Here is an 18,217-nt window from a genome sequence, read left to right on the forward strand (position 1 = left end):
CTCATAGCCTTAAAGCAAAGCAGAATATGCATGTTTCAATATGTTTCTGCTTGGCTCCATTGTACAATATCGTGTCAGAACATTCTTTACACAGAGCACAACCACCAGAACTAACATGCAGTCGTCTTCCAAAACTATGAATTTCTTCAAAACAACTACTGCTGAGTCTGAATGCAAAAACCTTGACTAGTTTGAACCAGGAATGTTTATGGGTTAACTCCCAGATCAGGCTAAATTCAGATGTTGTGCCAGGCATTAGCACATTCCTGTCCCTCCAGTGTTCCCAATAAACTGGGAAAAGAGAAAGCCAGAGTAACTTTATCCTCTGTGCACTGATCTATCCCACGTAAATAGAGCAATAATACCCTGCACATGTATGCAGGTTGAGAGAGGAGTGACTTTTGCTCTCCTTGTGTTATGGATATAGGTAAATCGAGGGGCAGAAAGACAGAGGGCTCAGCTGCAAAGCAGGCTGGCAGCCAAAACTTGCACTAAATTTCCACAGAATGCAGCACCTATGTAAAGCCGCAGCCCGTGAGCTATCGCAGCATGCACAGCTGCTGCATTTCCCCTGTGAGGACCCTCGCTCGGGTTCCCCTACCCTTAAAGTCACTGTCCCCTTCTTCACATCGAGGGGGCAGCTGATGCTGAATGAGGCCCTGCTTAGGGCATGCACCAGATCCTTTGCCTTTTGTGCCCACACACCCTTTACCACTCTCTCCTGCTCCTTCTCATAGCAGATGACTTCCCAAAAGAGGATCTTTTGGTAGAAGGGGACTAGGACAGTGGGCCAAGGAGCTCTGCTGAGACTGCAGCAGGGAAAAGTAGAGGGATCCTATTAATGCTGCAGGGCAAGATAAGGTGAATGTTTGTGCTGAATGCTGAACTCTAGAAAAGCTGTCAATGGGGCCAGAGGAAAAGACAACTCCAAATGTTTTTCAACAAAAGTGCATCTTGTGATACTTCATTATCTTTGCGTAACGGATCTAGCTAGCGGGCAACCGCAGCAATAGGAAGGTTTAGTATGCTAAAGAGCAGCGCAGTGAACTCCTTTTGGAGTATTTTATAATCAAACACTACAAATCCTTCGGAAGACATGACTAAAAGTGCAAGTGCAGACAAAGCCACCCTTAGGTAATTCCCTTGATTAAAACTCTCAGACTTGAAATGAATCTAATTAAGGACATTGTGAAGGCACAGAAAGGCAGTGTTCACTTATGCCCTCTTTTGCAGATGGTGAGTTGCCAAACAGAATTGAGAATCTTAATTGCAAGAATCATCAGCAAATTCAAAAAGGATGGTAAATTAGGGACAGCAAAAGTCAGACTGTTACATAACAGCAGTGCTGCCAGACCTCCTGGTTCTTGCATTAGATGGGTAAGGCTCTCCCAAGAGAGGACACAGTGCTTTTTCCAAAAACTGCTGAAAAAGAAGGGAAAAACTAGCCCAGACTCATGCCATCCTGAGTAATGCAGTCAGCAAAATTGATGAAAGAGGATACTCTTGCTACCAGTTTGTTTTTCCTTCATTATTTGACACTGTTCCCTATACCCCTCTTGACAGGCATCTGAACACACAAACCAGCCATCTAATGGAGCTGTCATAATTGGCCAGATCTCTGTTTTTGTTTTTTTTTTTTGATCTTTCAATCCTTCCATAGCAAGCAATATGCTTTGATGTGTCACTGGAAATTTTCATTTCATTAATCAGCTTTCTATCAAAATGCTGACGTTTCACAGACATTCTTCTCAGATAAAAGCAAGGCAGTTAAAAAATACTTTTGAAATCAGATGCTGAAAAACACTGACCACCTAGAAGTTCATTTCTGTTTGATTTAATTTTCCCCAACTGTCTGCATTAGTCTCCCAAGAAAAGACATCTACTGAAGTATGGTAAAAAATACTTATAAATATCTGATACAGATAAGGTAAACGGAAAAATCCATTTGGCTGCATAGAAAATGGTTCGATAAAAAAGAAGCAGGAGGTACTTGGAAATTATAACTTATTTGTGGGGTAGTGCTGAGCTCCTTCACTCTATTCAACTCATAATCAAGCAAAATATAGATGGAAGCAAGCTCCAAGTAGGCAATTACCTCAAGGACCACATGCTGTACTCTGCGTTCAAAAAAAAAAAGCAACTAAGTGAATGGTTGAACTGTATTCTAATAGTAAGCTGGGTTTTTTTCATAGATTCATAGAATGCTTTGTGTTGGAAAAGACCTTTAAAGATCATCTAGTCCAACCACCCTCTGCCGTGGGCAGGGACATCTTTCACTAGATCAGGTTGCTCAATGCCCCATCCAACCTGACATTGAACACTTCCAGGGATGGGGCATCCACAACTTCTCTGGGCAACCTGTGCCAGTATTTCACCAGTCTCATCATAATTTTTTCCTTATGTGCATTCTAAACCTACCCTCTTTCAGTTTGAAACCATTACCCCTTGTCCTGTCCCTACAGGTCTTGGTAAAAAGTCTCTCTCTCTTTCTTATAAGCCCCTTTTAAGTACTGAAAGGCTGCAATAAGGTCTCCCCAGAACCTTCTCTTCTCCAGGCTGAACAACCCCAGCTCTCTCAGCCTTTCCTCATAGCAGAGGTGTTCCATCCCTCTGATCATTTTTGTGGCCTCCTCTGGACCCTTTCCAACAGGTCCATGTCCTTTCTGTGCTGAGGACCTCAGAGCTGGAGGCAGGGCTCCAGGGGGGGGTCTCACCAGAGCAGAGTAGAGGGGCAGAATCACCTCCTCGACCTGCTGGATGCCTTTCTTTTGATGTAGCCCAGGATACAGTTGGCCTTCTGGGCTGCAAGCACACATTGCCAGCTCATTTTCCATTTTTTATCCATCGGTATCCCCAAGTTCTTCTCCACAGGGCCGCTCTCATTCCCTTCATCCCACAGCCTGTATTGATACTGGTGATTCTCTTGATCCAGTTGCAGGACCTTGCACTTGGCCTTGTTGAACTTCATGAGGTTCACACAGGCCCTTTCCTCAAGCCTGTCAGGGTCCCTCTGGATGGCATCCCGTCCCTCTAGCATATCAACTGCACCACTCAGCTTGATGTCATCTGCACATTTGCTGAGGGTGCACTCAATCCCACTGTCTATGTTGTTGATTAAGATAATAAATAGTATTGGTTCCAGTACCACTTTCCACTCTAACAGTTTAAAAATAACGGTTCTTGGAGTTATTCTGATCTTAGACCACTTCTAGTGCTAACAAAGACAGCAAAGCTTGATCCTCAGTTTACCATTTTTTGTGACAATATAGAAATGTGCAAGATAGCAGGTCTACCTATGCATGCACACATATCTGGTGTAACAAGAGACAAACAAAGAATAATCAAGCTAAATGCTTTTATTTTTAATGGTTTAAGAAAAAAAAATACCCAAAGCATTTAAAGCCACTATGTGAAAAGTCAGGTCTTGATGTTAGTGGAAACCATTGAGCGCAACTGCTCCTGACTTACTACAAATTCCCAGTAGGCTTCCATTTATCAAAGCACCACACTGCCATACTTCTGCTTATGCTGTAACCCTCTTAATATAAACCAAAAATAACAAGACGGCATTATAAAGTCAATCCAAAGCCTTTGAGAATGGAAAATAATAATTAAGAAGAGTTATTAATTAGTTACTGGGCTACATCCTCATCTGGTAAAAACCTGTTGAGTACTACTGTTCAATCAATACTTTTAAGTGGGTCTATTTTAATAAAGATCAACAATGATATAATTAATTTTAACATATTACAAGGAAAACCGAAACCACAGGGTTTACAATCACTTGCAAGATTAGCAAGAGACCGAGGGAGAGTGAAAACTTGAATTTGTTTCTCATTCATCTACTCATAAAAGGTGACAAGTTGATAGCTGTGGACCAACATCATGCTGTGGTCCAAAGCCAAAGAAAATGTCAACTAAATCCTGCCAATGCCTCAGCTGAGATAAATCATCGTAGCTCTATTAGTCAGCCCTCTACTCTAACTTCCAGCACCCTCTTGGCTCTATCTACAGTGTATGTTCAGACAAGATATAAATCAATGCAGTGTCAACTTGACCGCAGTTTCTTTTTTCTCTTCAAATATTACTGTGTCTTTGACAGTTAAAAGCAAATCTCACTGAAGTCATCTAATTGGCAGCAGGAGGAAAACATTTACATAGGTCATTTCCTATAAACTCAGCAGACTAAAGTTCACTCACTGCCCATCATCCCAAAAGTTGTTGTTACCTACACTGGGCAAATTTTCCCATTTATTAGTCTGTAAAGCACTTAGAATCATCAGTCTTTCTTTCTTCCATGAGAATGTGGAAAAGAAAAGATGCATCTCCTCTTCCTTGTGTCACCACCTGGGGCTGGGGACAGCCTGGTGCTTTAAACGTCGGCTGTTTCTGGCAGACCCTGCAGGAGCTTATGAATGAATTCCCACAAACTGTGTCCATGACCATGCAAAACTAGCAGGCTCCCAGTCATCACGCTCAGCTGGAGCCCAGAGCTACAGCAATCAGCAGTAACTTCACACTCCTCTGAGCTGGACACCACCATCAACCATACCATTCTTGCCACTGATCCCCATTGCTCCATGTGGAATCAATTAAATTCCCAAAGAGGCTGAGCTTCTGGAGGATCCCTGCTAAGCCACTACCCAACATTTCAACAGCTCAGGCTTCCCAAGGAGTTTGGTCTGGCCTTAGGACTCATTTCTGTTCTTTCTCAAATGCACTGAGTATGGAAATTTTACCCAACGGGGCTGCTCCAAACACAGAGACTTACCATTCAGTCTCTCAAATTTTTGTATTAAAAGGCTCAAACTTACGGTAGAGTGCTGAATGGGTATCCAGGCAGGTGTTTCGACTGAGCATTTGTGGGATGGGCATCTGCCATGGCTCTGCTGCAAATAAGTGAAAATGGCATTATACACAACACAGTATGTGCTGCAATCGCTAGGCACAATGGACTCCATTCCAGATGGAGCATCTAGGAATTTGCTAGTATGCATTACACCTCACAAAGTCATTTTCCACTGTCATGTAGGGAAAATAATCTGCAGTTCGCAGGACCAAAAAGGCCTCAGCAGTTACCCATTAATTTTGCTTTGAAGTTCTCAGTTATGTGAGTGAACGTATCCTTCAGCCACTCTGAACCCCAGGCATGTGCCATCTGGCTTTCCTCCACACCAGAGCATTCAGAGAACAACAGCAGAGCTTTAGGAAGTAGGTAGAGATCGGCTTTTTTCCCCCCATTTCATGATAGGCTGCATTTTTCCATTATGTCCTCTTTGAACCAGTGATAGCTGCAGCCTGAACCACCCCAGGGCTATTTTCCAGGACGAATAAGTCTGTCCCAAATTTTTAGGGTGTGTTTTTTTGCTGAGCAGAATGCTCTGCTTGCTCCCCAGATTGGCCCCTGGAGGACATGGAGCAAGTACCCAAGACTCCTGCAGTTCCCTGAAACTTTGCAGAACGAAAAGAGTGAAGGGTTAATTTAAAGTCTAATGTTCCACATGGCAGTGCAAGATGCAACCATCAGGCCTTCGGGCTGATCTTCCTGTAATTCCCCTTGCATTTGCAGTGATTCAATTACATTTTAGCAAAGGTTTGGAGCCCATCAGAACAAATTGCACCGCAGATTAGGTCAGAGTCCCTGAAGAAAAGTTCAGAATACATTCTGGTGTCTGCCACCATTACTCTCAGCATTTCACATAAGAGTCAAACTATTATTTAGATCCTTGAATTGGAGGACTCTTGTAATCATGTGTGCTCCTGAAGCAGGAAATAATGTGAAAAAAACCCCCCTTCTTTCCTTTATTTTCATTTAAGCCAGATATATCTCAAGCAACTACATTACACCTTTCTTTTCCCCATGCTGAGAGCAAAGGAGAGCAACCTCTGCAAAGACTGATTAGGCTTCACATGATTTTCAATTTTGAGTCTGATTTAAGAACACTCACTAAAAACCCACTATTAGTGCTTTGTTCTTTATCTCCAAAAAGCAAACATTTGTAAAGCATTGCAATACTAAATACTTTTATAAGTAAAAAGGAAAAACTGTGCATATCAGTTTCAGCTTTATATTCCCCAAACCTTAAAAACTCGTTATCTTTTATATTTTCACTAAGACAACTTTAAGGAATATTCAGAAAAACAGCTAGCAAGCAAGAAGCATTGTACCTTTAGATGAAAGTTTAGAAAGTCTTGCTTAATAGGATTTGAAAAAGTCACTGCTATCATGGCAGCAATATCCTGCGGGTGTGTGTTATATCCTGCAAGGAAGGGATGAATGCAACAGCAAACGATGTAATCCTCTCAAAATAATAAGACTATAAATGAATTTTGATCAAAAGACTGCATGAAATATTGATAGTTATTTTTTCCTTTCTTTAACAATTGTATGTCTTCAGTCTCCAATCCAAGGCAAGAAAATTAATAATTTGCTTTGGACAGGAAAAGCCAGATCTCACAAACTCAGGTAACCATGTATAACAAGTTTGCCAGGAGACTCCTCATATTCTTAAAGAGTATACATCTGCAAAATAAAAGCTCTAGATCTCATAGCAGGAGGGGTTAATACTCTGCAAGTATTCTTGACTTTGAGATTCATACCAAAATTGTCTCAAGGCCCAGAATCACATGACACATGCTGCGTATTCAAAGGCCAGAAAGACAGAGGCAACTGGGAATTCGTCGTAGGCAGCAGTTCTCCAGAGATCCCAATTTTTCAGCACAAGGGTTGGGCTGATCATGCATCTGGGCTGTAGGGTGACCTGCAGAGTTTGGCCTTTCACAGCTGGATATTTGAATGAGTGTGTTGATAACATGACGTTGCACTGGTATTGTCTGAGAAATGTATGTCGTTCAAGGGCTAGGACTGAACACTTTTCTCCTACAGCTATTTGGGGATTTAGGGTTGGATTTTTTTTTAAAATTACACCTGATTTCTTATTTGAATGATCACTACTTTTTGTATTGTTGTGTAAAAAACAATGCTTTTCATACCTTTCAGATCTTACACCCTCACCTAGTTGAAATAGTTCTAAGAAAGAAGGTTGTATATCAGCTGCTGGTACTGCTTTTCTTCATAAAAGGGCTCAATTTTTTTTTTTTTTAAATCAGCCAAAAGCTCCAACACGTCACATCTAGAGACACCAACTAAAAAAAATTACCCAAAAGGTCAACACTACATAAAGTATTCTGCAAGCATAGGCAATACAAGTAAGCATAGGAATAAATATGTTGGGAATTATTTGCAGGCTGTAGAAGGAATTAATTCATTTGATTATTACTGCTAACAGTTTCCCCAGCTTAGGAGTTTGGTGAGCATAGGAACTATAGACCCTGGTCCACCACTACACTGGAAAGTTAAAAATCTGAAAAATGATGAAAATCCATCATTTGAAATCATGTTTCTTCAGATAGCCTTCAAGGGAGGACAGAATTGCCTGTAGTTTGCTTTTCATGTTTACTAATATTTGTATGTGAAAATAACATGTCTTGCCTTGCTGTTTGGGACAATATGTTCCAATAAAAGAGTTCTCCATCTGAAATAGAAACAGAAAGGCTGTTTCTCCATAGCATATGAATGAGTGATTTCCACAGTCTTGTTTTACTCCCTTTCTTTGAGGATACCTGGCCTCCTGCACTAAGCTTCCCCCTTGAGACAGCTCCAATGTAGTCACAGACACAGCTATCCAGGCGTAGGCTTTATCACAGCTTCATGCAATCAGAGCCTTCAAAATATGCAATAAGATCTTCAGCTTGTGTAATTTTTGTATAAAGAGACCTTGGGACACAAAAGAATAAATCCATTCTCATCGCTGAATTCAGCATCAGTCACAGCTTTTTTTCTGGGTTGATGCTTTAAATCCTTGATAAATTGTGTAGCAATAATACAGTCAGGAAGCAATGAAGTGATGACCAAAGTCACATCGAGATTCTAACCTCCTAGTCAGTTAGAGACAGTGCAATTCCTTCTCTGGAGGCAATGTTACATGTAATTCCCAAACCAATAGGTTTATCAAGCATCCAGAAATGCAGACCCCATAGGTAACCAGGAAAAAAACAACTTTGGAAGACAAAACCAAGGCTGCAAGCCCTTCAGAGTCTGTGCGCAGCATCTACCTTCCTACCATGCAACCTTTAAGCAAGCTGCTTTCCTACGTGCTTTTCTCAGTCAGCTGTTGAAATAATTGACTGCTGTTAGCATTGATTAGAAACAGTATAATGTATCTTGCAGATACATTGATATAATGCAGAGTGGTAGCATCAGTGCCCACTGCAATACTGCAGTGGGAAATATTGCATGTTGAATATTGCATCAGAAGGTGAGAGCTTTGTGTCACTGCACAAGAGAGGTTCCAGGTGACAGAGATGCAGTTGCACATCAGCAAGCTCTGGGTAAGATTTCAAGAAATAATTCTTTTGTGTTGTGTGATCAACCACAGTGACTGCTAAGGGTGTTTGGAGGACTTTAAGAGCAAGTACATATAGCTTATTGCCACTTTCTCATAGGCAGGGAGAGATTATATATATATCATCAATACCAAATTTTGATGGCCAAATATTGCCTAATGTGACTATGGCTGGAGACACATTTGGAGGCAGATCTTAGCTCTCCAGGAAGATGTAACAAAATCCAGAGAGGGTATTTAGGAATATTTTACCTGCTAAACGTTCAGTGCTCACCGAATGCAGCACTCTTTAAGATCTGACCTAGTATTCTTTCTCAGAGAAGATACTGGTGATCAGAGTCAAAAACCGTCACAGATGAGATTCTGTTTGTATCCACTAGAATGGCCAAGAATATGACTTGCAAATTACATGCAAGTCCTTGACTGAGGTCTCCAGTAGCAAAAGAGATGGCTGATGGCTGAAGTCAAACCCAGTGGAACATACCTAGCTACTCCTACACATCCTTGCAAATTATCTTCTCTGATGCAGATGATTCCCTGGAGAAATGAAAATTGTAGACCTCAACTAGAGGTCCCAGACTGGGTAAAATATAATCATATACTGGGCCATACCCCTGACCTAATGATTCACTCATAAATAATCAATCCCTTCTCCTTGACTGCATGCATCCTCTCATTTTTCAGAAGTCTTGCATCAGGTGAAGGGAGACAGAAGGAAATTTGCATGGTAGTAGCAAACAGAATAAAACACAAAAGAAATGCATGTTTATGTTCAGGCTTCATGCCATGAGACACATCTTTTCTGCTTTTAGCGGCCTATTGGTCATTGCAAAGAATCGATTTGGTCAGCTCCAGCTATGTGAAATGCATAAAAATGCATCTCAACTTGGCAGTAGGAAATTGTCTTCCCACCTCTACCCAGGCCCTCCAAATATTAGAGAAGGGACCTGCTAAGGATGTATAGCTCTGCTATCATTAAGCAGCAGTATCATTAACTGAGCCAGGATCAGGCTCTCTCGTTTTCTTTTTCTTCCTCAGTATCTTCCACCTTTTCTTACATCTGCAGCTCTCCACTGCCGTGCAGTAGTATTAAGCCCTAACCGTATCTGCCTGAGCGGTTAATTGAACATTTTCTTTTCTCAGTTTATAGAGCTGTTCATAGATTTATGAAACAAATCACCCTTCTCCTTTCATAGTTAAAACCAATCTCAATAAAGACATCTCCCTAAGATCAGCAAATTATAATCTAATGAAATCTATTGAAAATTTCAGTTGCACTAAACAAGGTCAATGCTCAGAAGAAACGAAATGTCACTCAGAAATGGAGATCAAAGTAATTCCCTTCTATTCCTGCTGCTGCCATAGAGACCAAGGGAGGGGGAAGAGGGGGAAGAAGAGATTTAACAGACTTAATTCTTCCTGAAATTTATAATTAACTACAAGGGAAAAAGGGACAATTACCATATTTCTAAAGAATAAAGGAGAAAAAAGTTGAGCTTTTGACAAGATATAATTACAAGACATTACATATGCAATGCACATTGGTTTGTTCTATGTAATTTTCTTGAGACTCCCCCCTAAAAATGATTTTTTTTCTAGAAAAGACAACACGTGTCTCATCAGTTTACATTTATAATGTTTGAAATCCAAAAGCTAGAGGCTTACAATAATTGTTCCAAAATTTAACATTGGTAAATAAAGATTTGAAATAAATACTCAGATACACTCCCCATCTGTCAGACATTACGAGTATGTTCTCCAGCTAAGATAAATGGTAATCAATGAAAAGGATCTTCCTGCTCTTTTAAGACTGCAGTTTAGCCAGCAGCCAACCCATAGTCATCAAAGCTGTCCTCAAGTACCACTTCAGAATAGAGTTTACTAAATTACATGTAAATTGCATGGATTCAGCACTATTACATTTTTAGGGTCTGTCAGGAAAACACCACAGTTTGAAGTGCTCATCAGCACCTAATAATGACTATAGAAAAAGATTTTGATTTTAGCTAAATGTGAATCTCTGGGGGTGAAATCATTATGTATCCTTTGTTTCGGGTTTGTTATAGCCAGGAAATTCAGCACAAAAAAACTTAGCTACCCAGTTTATGATTTCAAACTGCAATGATTCAAAGCCTGAAGTCTTACAAAGAAGAAACAACAAATGTTGCCCAGATCTATTTAGCACTATTAACAACATGCGGGCACATAGAAATGTGGTTATTTTTTCATTTCATATTCAGCTAAATTTAAATCACATCCTCATGTAGAGTAGCTCTCTACAGCTCTGCTGGTTTTGGCAAGATTAAACTAGTCTAGAACACCTGAGGCACTGGTTGAACCTCAGTATTTATAGCTAGCTTTATCAGTTCCTAATTTTGGGACTGACCTTACAGCCTCTTGGACTCATACAGCTAATCTTGTAGAAAGTCCCACAAAATAAATTGAACCTTATTCTCTAAGTATATATGTTTTAAAATGCTACATTGAGTTTTTTGAGATTAGCGCAATATAATTGGGGGGGGGGGGGAAACAGGCCTATTTTCTTCAGTAAGAGCTATTACAAAAGCACTTTGGTGTTAAATAAATATTTTAAGCATTGGCGATTTGCATTAGGTCACCATAATCAATAATCCAACTTAACCTCATAGTGGATTCACCTCTGCAAAGCGAGTTCAACAGCTGGCATATAGTGTGTGGACCTGCTCTCCACCTCTAGCAGATGACCTGATCTGATTTACCGTTCTGCCCTTCTGAGAGCATCTTGGGACTGGTTTTGCTGCTGCTCTAAATTAGAGAGGCTGGAATAGTGAGGTCACTCCAGTGGTGCCGCCTCCACATTTTTCCATTCTTCAACCAAATCCTAGAAACACCCTTTAAATCAACTGGGTTGGCACTGGGAGTCAATTGTGTCAGCCAAACGTTAAAGGAGGGTTACCCCCTCACTTGGGAAACGCACAGTATCCTACTGGGACACAAGACCTGCCCCTACCTTTCCCAAGCATGGCACACTATCAACAAGGATTTATAATGATATACTTAATGTAGACTGGTAGTTTCAAAATCAGCTACCCCAGCCATAGCTTCTCCTCACTCAGATTTACAGTGATGCTATTGAGGAGAATGAGCTCTGAATTTTGCCTTGTCTTCCATGTTGGGACTATGGGAAAAGGAAAGCTAATGTTGACCAAGAGAAAAGGTGTGTATTTTATAGCTCTTCTCTGCTTTACTCTTAACTTCATGCTGCGAAGTGGGGTGATGAGTGTGTGGAGTGGGAGAGACCTACAGAAGAGTCATACTGTACCCAGGGTCTAAGCCAAATGTTGGTCCTGTATTTGGCCACAGTGGCTTCTTATTTTCCACAACCATTGCACATATTGAGACTTCTGCTCACACATCTGTCAGAGTTTTGCCTTAAGTGCATACATTGGTGTCCCCTGTTCCAAATATATTGCTGGATGAGCAGAAGAAAATAGGACAGACAGATGTTGCTGGCTCCTGGCAACCTCACCAGTCAGAACTGTACACGTTCAACCTTGGTATGGGTTAACAACATAAACAAGCGTATCACCCTGCTTCCCAGCACCATTACAAAACAGTTTTTAACTTCCATCTCTATTTCATTCTTTTAAACAATTGAACTAAATCCTTAGAAAAGGTGCTGGATGGACAGCCATGAAAAGAGAGATATTGTCAATTTATCAAATCAAACTAACACAGAATTTAAAAAAAACCTAAAAAACTAAAAACAACACCCCAGACTTCTTCAGTAGTGAAATGAACTGTCTTTCGTTAACTCCAAAAAAACCCCAAACCAAACCAAAACAAAAAAACCCCAAATATACAAGATCTGTTTTCCATTCACATAAATAATCACTTTTTTATTTAATTGTCTGGTCCCACAGAGGTCAGCGACACTTGAATTAAACATGGAACCTGTGTAGCGAGTGATCTGGCTTAAAACCCTACAGAGTTAAGTGGAAGCTGGCAACAAGAATCTTTAAGAAGGAGCAATTGTTGCAGAATTTTCAACGTTTTGATGATGGAAATTTATTTTTGTAACTAAAAAAACCAACAAGTTCAAGCTGGGCATTCGTCCTTAGTCTGAAGGTGGCCAGTTCTCTGGTTTACAAGGTGTAGGACACAACTCTGGGTCAGAGGGATGCTAGTGCTGCCAGTGCTCAGTGCTGCGAACTCAGGAGTCAGGCAACAAACAGCAAGTGGTTTAGGTTTCATGGATAAATTGGGATTATTTTACGTGATGTCTGGTCTTGAGTCATTAGTGTACATCTTTGCGAGTTCTTCTCAAAACATAGAGGCTTTCAGGTGATAAAATCTGGGATTTTAAGCAAACCACAAAATACAGCTCCAAAACAAAACAAGAGGTGACATCAGTGGCGACAAACATTGACAGTTCTTAGTGTCATTACTAATGTTAAGGATAATAAAACAACAGATGAGATTTCCCAGGAAGTTTTAAAATCTCTGTCCTAGGAGGTCTTTAGCTAGCCCTGCTTGTGACAGAGGACTGGATGGCCACTTGTGGTATTATTCAATTCTCTTTTTTTTTCGGTGCTGTGATTGCCAGCTGCAAGTATCAAAAAGCCTGAATCTGACAGCTTGAAATCATGAGATTTAAAAAAGAAAAATGCATTTGGTTTACCCTTCATCAAAGGTTTTAAACCTTTAGAGTTTCCACCTATACGCTCTCCTTTGTAGCAACAAGGGCCAAAAACTTTTGTGTTTTTTTTTTTCTCCAGTGAAAGCTGATTATCTTATCTAAGCCACCTGACACCAAGTACTGGGGGGTTCAGTGAAGCATCCCCTGTTATGGTGAATCTTGTTGGGCAACACAGAGCTACCTATTTTCTTTTTCACCAGCAGCAGCTACTGAGGTATTCATAATTCTGTAAAAGGCAGAAGGATGGAAGGAGAGCTGATAGCTAGGGGAGAGGACAGCACGTTGCCTCTGCCTATTGGGAGGCACAGTGGGGATGTTCTTCCTTTTCAAAAGCTCCTGGTGCTCCCGCTGGCATGGAATCTTGACCTAAGCTTTCATTTGTACTGAATTCCTCCTAATGATAAAATAATGCCACAAATTAACGTGCTTTATGCGACAGTAAAAGAAAGAAGCTACGCTGGGAACACGATCAATTAAAATAAACTAGGAGACCATAAGAAGTCCTCCTTTACTGATTCAGTATTTCCTCAGTCCTGGGTTCAGAAATGTATGGAAACATATGAAGGAAATAAAAAAGGAGAGGAAGAATCTGTACAAATTAATATCTTAAATCTATCTTAAACCTATCCTACATTTTGGCTGAAAAAATAATGTCAGTAAGATTTAAGATTTGGCAAGGTAAATCAGAAATTAATTTTATTGGATGGCGTCTTTCACCATATAGGGTTCAAAGCAGGGTCTTTAGGTCCATTGTACATAATCTGCAAGGGCATATTCACTCCACCACAACATTTATGTCTTTTTCTATAGACTGGACATACTGCAAATTCCAGACTAAATTTAATGACCATGTGTTAAAAATGTCAACTTTTTAAACAGTGTTCATCGTTTGCAGTTTAAATAGCATTCATCTTTTACTCCCTTTTTATTATTTATAAGATCTGAAGAATAGAACTGATGTATTTACTCCCTCTTGACATTAAGATCCACTTTTCCAAAAATGAGAATGGCAATTATTTGAACAAATTAGGCAAATGGATATTCAAATAAGGATAATTACCAGATTTGAGGCCAAAATGACCATACTGTTGCTCTGTAGAATTCATACTTACTGAAGTGAATTTTTAAAAAATCTCAAATGTTCTGAAAAAGCTCCGTTCTTATTATATTGGTGAAAATTGCCATAAACAGATGCCATAAAAATTTTGTAGGTTTAAAGGAAGTGGAGTTACTCCAGTGCACAATAAAGCAAGTAAGAGCAGATTATGGATCAATACAATATAACATCACTGGTGCAGCTATTTAAATATGGCACCAAAACAAGATGAGGAAATCAACTGTAATTTATTTGGCTTCAAACCTTTGCAATATGAAAGTGTTCTGAAACTACATTTTTGCCATTATTCAGCTCAATTACATATGTTAATATGGTGTTCCCACATGCATCCAAACAGCAGGTCACCTACAATTCACAATTTTATCTCATTCCAGCATCAAAGCTGGCAGCAAAGACTGAATATCTGGAGTTGAATATTTGAGGCTCATATGCTTGACTTTCAGATCATTTCAGCCATTTAGCAGCAGATCCAAAAAACAGAAGAGATGGGAAGAAAAATGTTGTGTGTAGATGGAGTTGGGAGCCCTGCTCAGAGCAACGGCAGTAGCGAGATGATGGTGAGTCTACATTTGTTATTGCCCGGAAGGCCCTGGGAAAATGTTAGTGGAAACATTCATCACCAATTCATAAAATAAATAAAGCAGTGTCTCCTGGTGTATAAAAAAAGGCACTGGGCCACGTTCTTCTCCCAGTTATACCACCTGAGAAGCAGACTTGTTCCCCTGACCCAAATCCAGTTACTACACACCTCCTTGCCAAACTCTCAAGGCCAAAGATGGTTGCAATTTCTGGTCCCCACCATACCACCGGACACCCAGAAGTGGAGCTAATCACAGCTGTCTTTTCAACCTTCCTGCTTATTTTCTATTGGAAAGCAACATCAGGGAGTAGAAACTGGATGTTTATCATGATCCTGCATCCAGGCTTTGTTCAGTGGTGCTGCACCACCGCTGCTGAGCGCTTTTCACCAGTATTGCATCAACGGGCACCTGTGGGTGCCTCCGCTCTACTCCAGCGCAGGTTGACAATGTAGTCTCAGATCCAGCACAGCTTGTGGGAGCCAGAAGGACCTGGAAAGCACAGGAGGTGAATGAGGCCGCAGAAGGAGGATTGCTGTGGCCTCATTCACCTCCTGTTCTTTCCCCATATGGGTTTCTCCACAGGCAAGATGGGAATGACAGCTCACATATGTTTCTGCAACTCTGCCATGCTCCCTACTCTCTGCGGCAGCCACCCGCCACCCCTCACTGCTGCCCAGGGGTGCCTGGGGTGTCTCCTCCTGCCCTTCTCCATGTCACAGATGGGTGTCCCCATTTTCCATGGCCATCACACAAAAAATGACAGCAATGATGACAGCAGTGCTAACCATTGGTTTGCCTTATCATTTTACATAGCCTTCAGGTGTTCTGGCTACCCCAGGCATTTTGCAAATCCTACAGAAATTATGAAATTCATCAAAAATAAACCAGAACGGGGAGTGGCTGTGCTGAACCCCAATGTCCAGACTTCCCCCAGTAACTGCTCCTTATAAATATTGTCACCATGTGCAAATGCAGTTACAAACATGTGGTGAGCTACCTGTCCTGTAGCAACAGAAAGGGAGTTCCCTGATTATCTCCTGTCATTTAAAATTCAGTTAGTTTGCCAAGTTTGAGGACATCTCAAAGAATCGTTCAGCTTATCCCTACACTAGAGCTTTAAGTTGGGAATTGTCCTTAACGCGGCTGTGTCCTTAACCCCAAAGTACTTAGCCTGCCACCATTGATGTGGATAAAAAATGGTTTACGTGCACGTTTGGAGAGAATTATTTAGAAGGACCATTCCCAAACAGTCAGGTTAGATCTCACATCAGTATAAGAGTGCTGAATTAGGACCAAGGCATTTTTATTTTTCAGGCCTAGAGATGCAAAGTAAGCTATGTTTTTCCCCAAAAGAGCCACAATAAGCCACAAGAAACTTGCATCTCGCCAATCAGAAGCATCATGACTATCTACACTACATCTGATTGGCCTCTTTAAAATCCTAGGACCCATCTAATGCCCCTGATTTTTTTTTTTATTCTTTAGTTTACAGAATAAACTGATAAACTGAGAAAATATGTGCAATATAGCATGTATTCTGAAAGCGCTCTAGAAGCTAGAGATATTAATAGACACAAGCATAGGCTAAGATAAAATATGAAATCATTTTCCTTTTGCTAGTAAAAATAAGTAAATTACATATCATTTAGGAAGTGATATAGAAACAAACTACATAATCTACAGAAAAAGAGAACAAAATGCTCATTGAAGCAAAGCTTATGTATCACTTTATCTTGCAACCTGACACAGTACATGCTCAATCTATTTAATTACAGGAACAGAAAAATAGCAGAGAAATATGTACACATAACAGCAATGTTTCCAGTCCTACCTTGGTCGTGACAATGCACAGACAATCCATTCTGTAAATCTCCACAGGAGTGTATGTAAATCATAAAAACAAATCAGCAAGGGTGAGGAAAGGCTTTTGAACAGCATGAACAGAACCGGAGGCTTGAATCTGCACAGCCTGCTTTTCCAAGTGGGGCCCTCATAAGAAACTCGAGTCCTCCTCCACAATGCTAAAGGCAGTCATGATGCTCACAGGGATCAGAAAACCCACTAGAAATCGTCTCAAGCAAAACTTCCAGGTGGCTTATCAGGCTTGATTGCTGCATTGTTCAATCTGTGATCAAAATATTCTGTTGAATGGTATGCAGCCTTCTAAATGGGAAGATGAGAACCACAACAAGCACAAAAGAGCAAAAGCATCACATTTCAGCCCTGGCTCTGGTTTCACAATTCTGATCTGCTGTTTCAGTATACCCATAAGATTTCCTTTGCCAAGTCTCTCTCTCTCTCTCTCTCTCTCTCTCAATCTCTCTCCCTCTCGCTCTCTCCTTCCCTGTCTTTTTTTTTCTCCCCCCTCTCGCTCGCTCTCTCCCTCCTCTTTTCTACTAACTCCGAGCAAGCACAACACACACAACTATCGGGCCCATCTATCACAGCGCTGTCATTTCTCTGCCAAAACAACTGCTTTGGGTTGTAAGGGTTTTTATTAAGAGCATGATTCCTACAGACGCATACTGCTTGAAGTGCATGATCGAAACATTAAGGTGTGTGTGAGAGCTCATGCGTCACATCTACAATCACTCAGAATTACTAGGTCAGACTCGGATTCAGGAAGTGAATATAAATAACAGCTGGATAAGGTGAACTTTCAGAAAGTATAACAGAAAATAATCAGTCGGGGGGAAAAAAAGGGAATTGCATATTTACACATGCACGCCAGTCTGTGAAGCACAACAGCGATATAATTAAAGTTTATCAATCATCCGCAGAAAAAAACCCACGTTATATACATTATTCAAAGCAACAGAGGGGCATATTTTTTTTCCAATTATGAAAAATACATCAAAGTTTTAATTAAAAGAATGCACCCCGAAAAACAGAGCTTAAAAACTCCTTAAGTTCTCTCCCAAACTTTTTTCTGCATCTTTGACAGATCTGCAGACTTAAGCTATTTACCTCTTGTTCTCTATGCTTTGCTCAGAGTTTTACAGACTGTTTAGCCCCCCAAAGCCCTACCTTTCTTGCAGTGATGCTGGTGCAGAGCTTGCCTTTCAGGTGTCTTACATGAATCATTCTGAGTTAGAAAGCTCGCTGTCAGCTCTTAAAGTCTTCTCTCTCTTACAGATAGAGGAAGAGAGAGAGAGGGAGAAGAAAGAGGGAGGGAAAGAGACACAGAAGGGGAAAGATATGTAAAATGAAAGCTCTGGCCAAAGAGAGAGGAAAATCAATGCTCCTATTCACTGGAAAAAAAAAATACAGCCAACTGGACTGTTGACAGCAACAAGAGGAAACGTCTAGACACCCATACATTACAATTCACCTTTTCAACACACTGGACAGCACAATTCCCCCTGGGTGCTTTGCTGAGGATCTCTCATTCGCACTCAGAGCTAAAATATGTTTTCAATAAAATAAGCCTTTCCAA

General features: G+C 40.6%; 1 protein-coding gene across 11 annotated transcripts in view; it reads right to left on the bottom strand.

Moving 5' to 3' along the window:
• Positions 1-18,217, bottom strand: part of DLG2 (discs large MAGUK scaffold protein 2) — a 1,061,109-nt gene that overhangs the window by 879,216 nt on the left and 163,676 nt on the right. For 4 of the 11 annotated variants that reach the window (XM_087758909.1, XM_087758912.1, XM_087758911.1 and 1 more), the window contains exon 5: positions 4,815-4,889. The exons of 2 other annotated variants lie outside the window; for them this stretch is intronic. In XM_087758909.1, coding sequence (XP_087615035.1) covers positions 4,815-4,889 — 75 coding nt within the window. Of the gene's footprint in view, positions 1-4,814; positions 4,890-16,612; positions 17,088-17,808; positions 17,891-18,217 lie in introns of those variants that run through there. 5 more of the 11 variants (XM_087758920.1, XM_087758915.1, XM_087758924.1 and 2 more) reach the window with 3 other exon arrangements.

This window comes from Nipponia nippon, unplaced genomic scaffold, assembly GCF_047370975.1.
Source record: "Nipponia nippon isolate SJK-2023a ecotype South Korea unplaced genomic scaffold, ASM4737097v1 scaffold_2, whole genome shotgun sequence".
Taxonomy (NCBI): Eukaryota; Metazoa; Chordata; class Aves; order Pelecaniformes; family Threskiornithidae; genus Nipponia; species Nipponia nippon.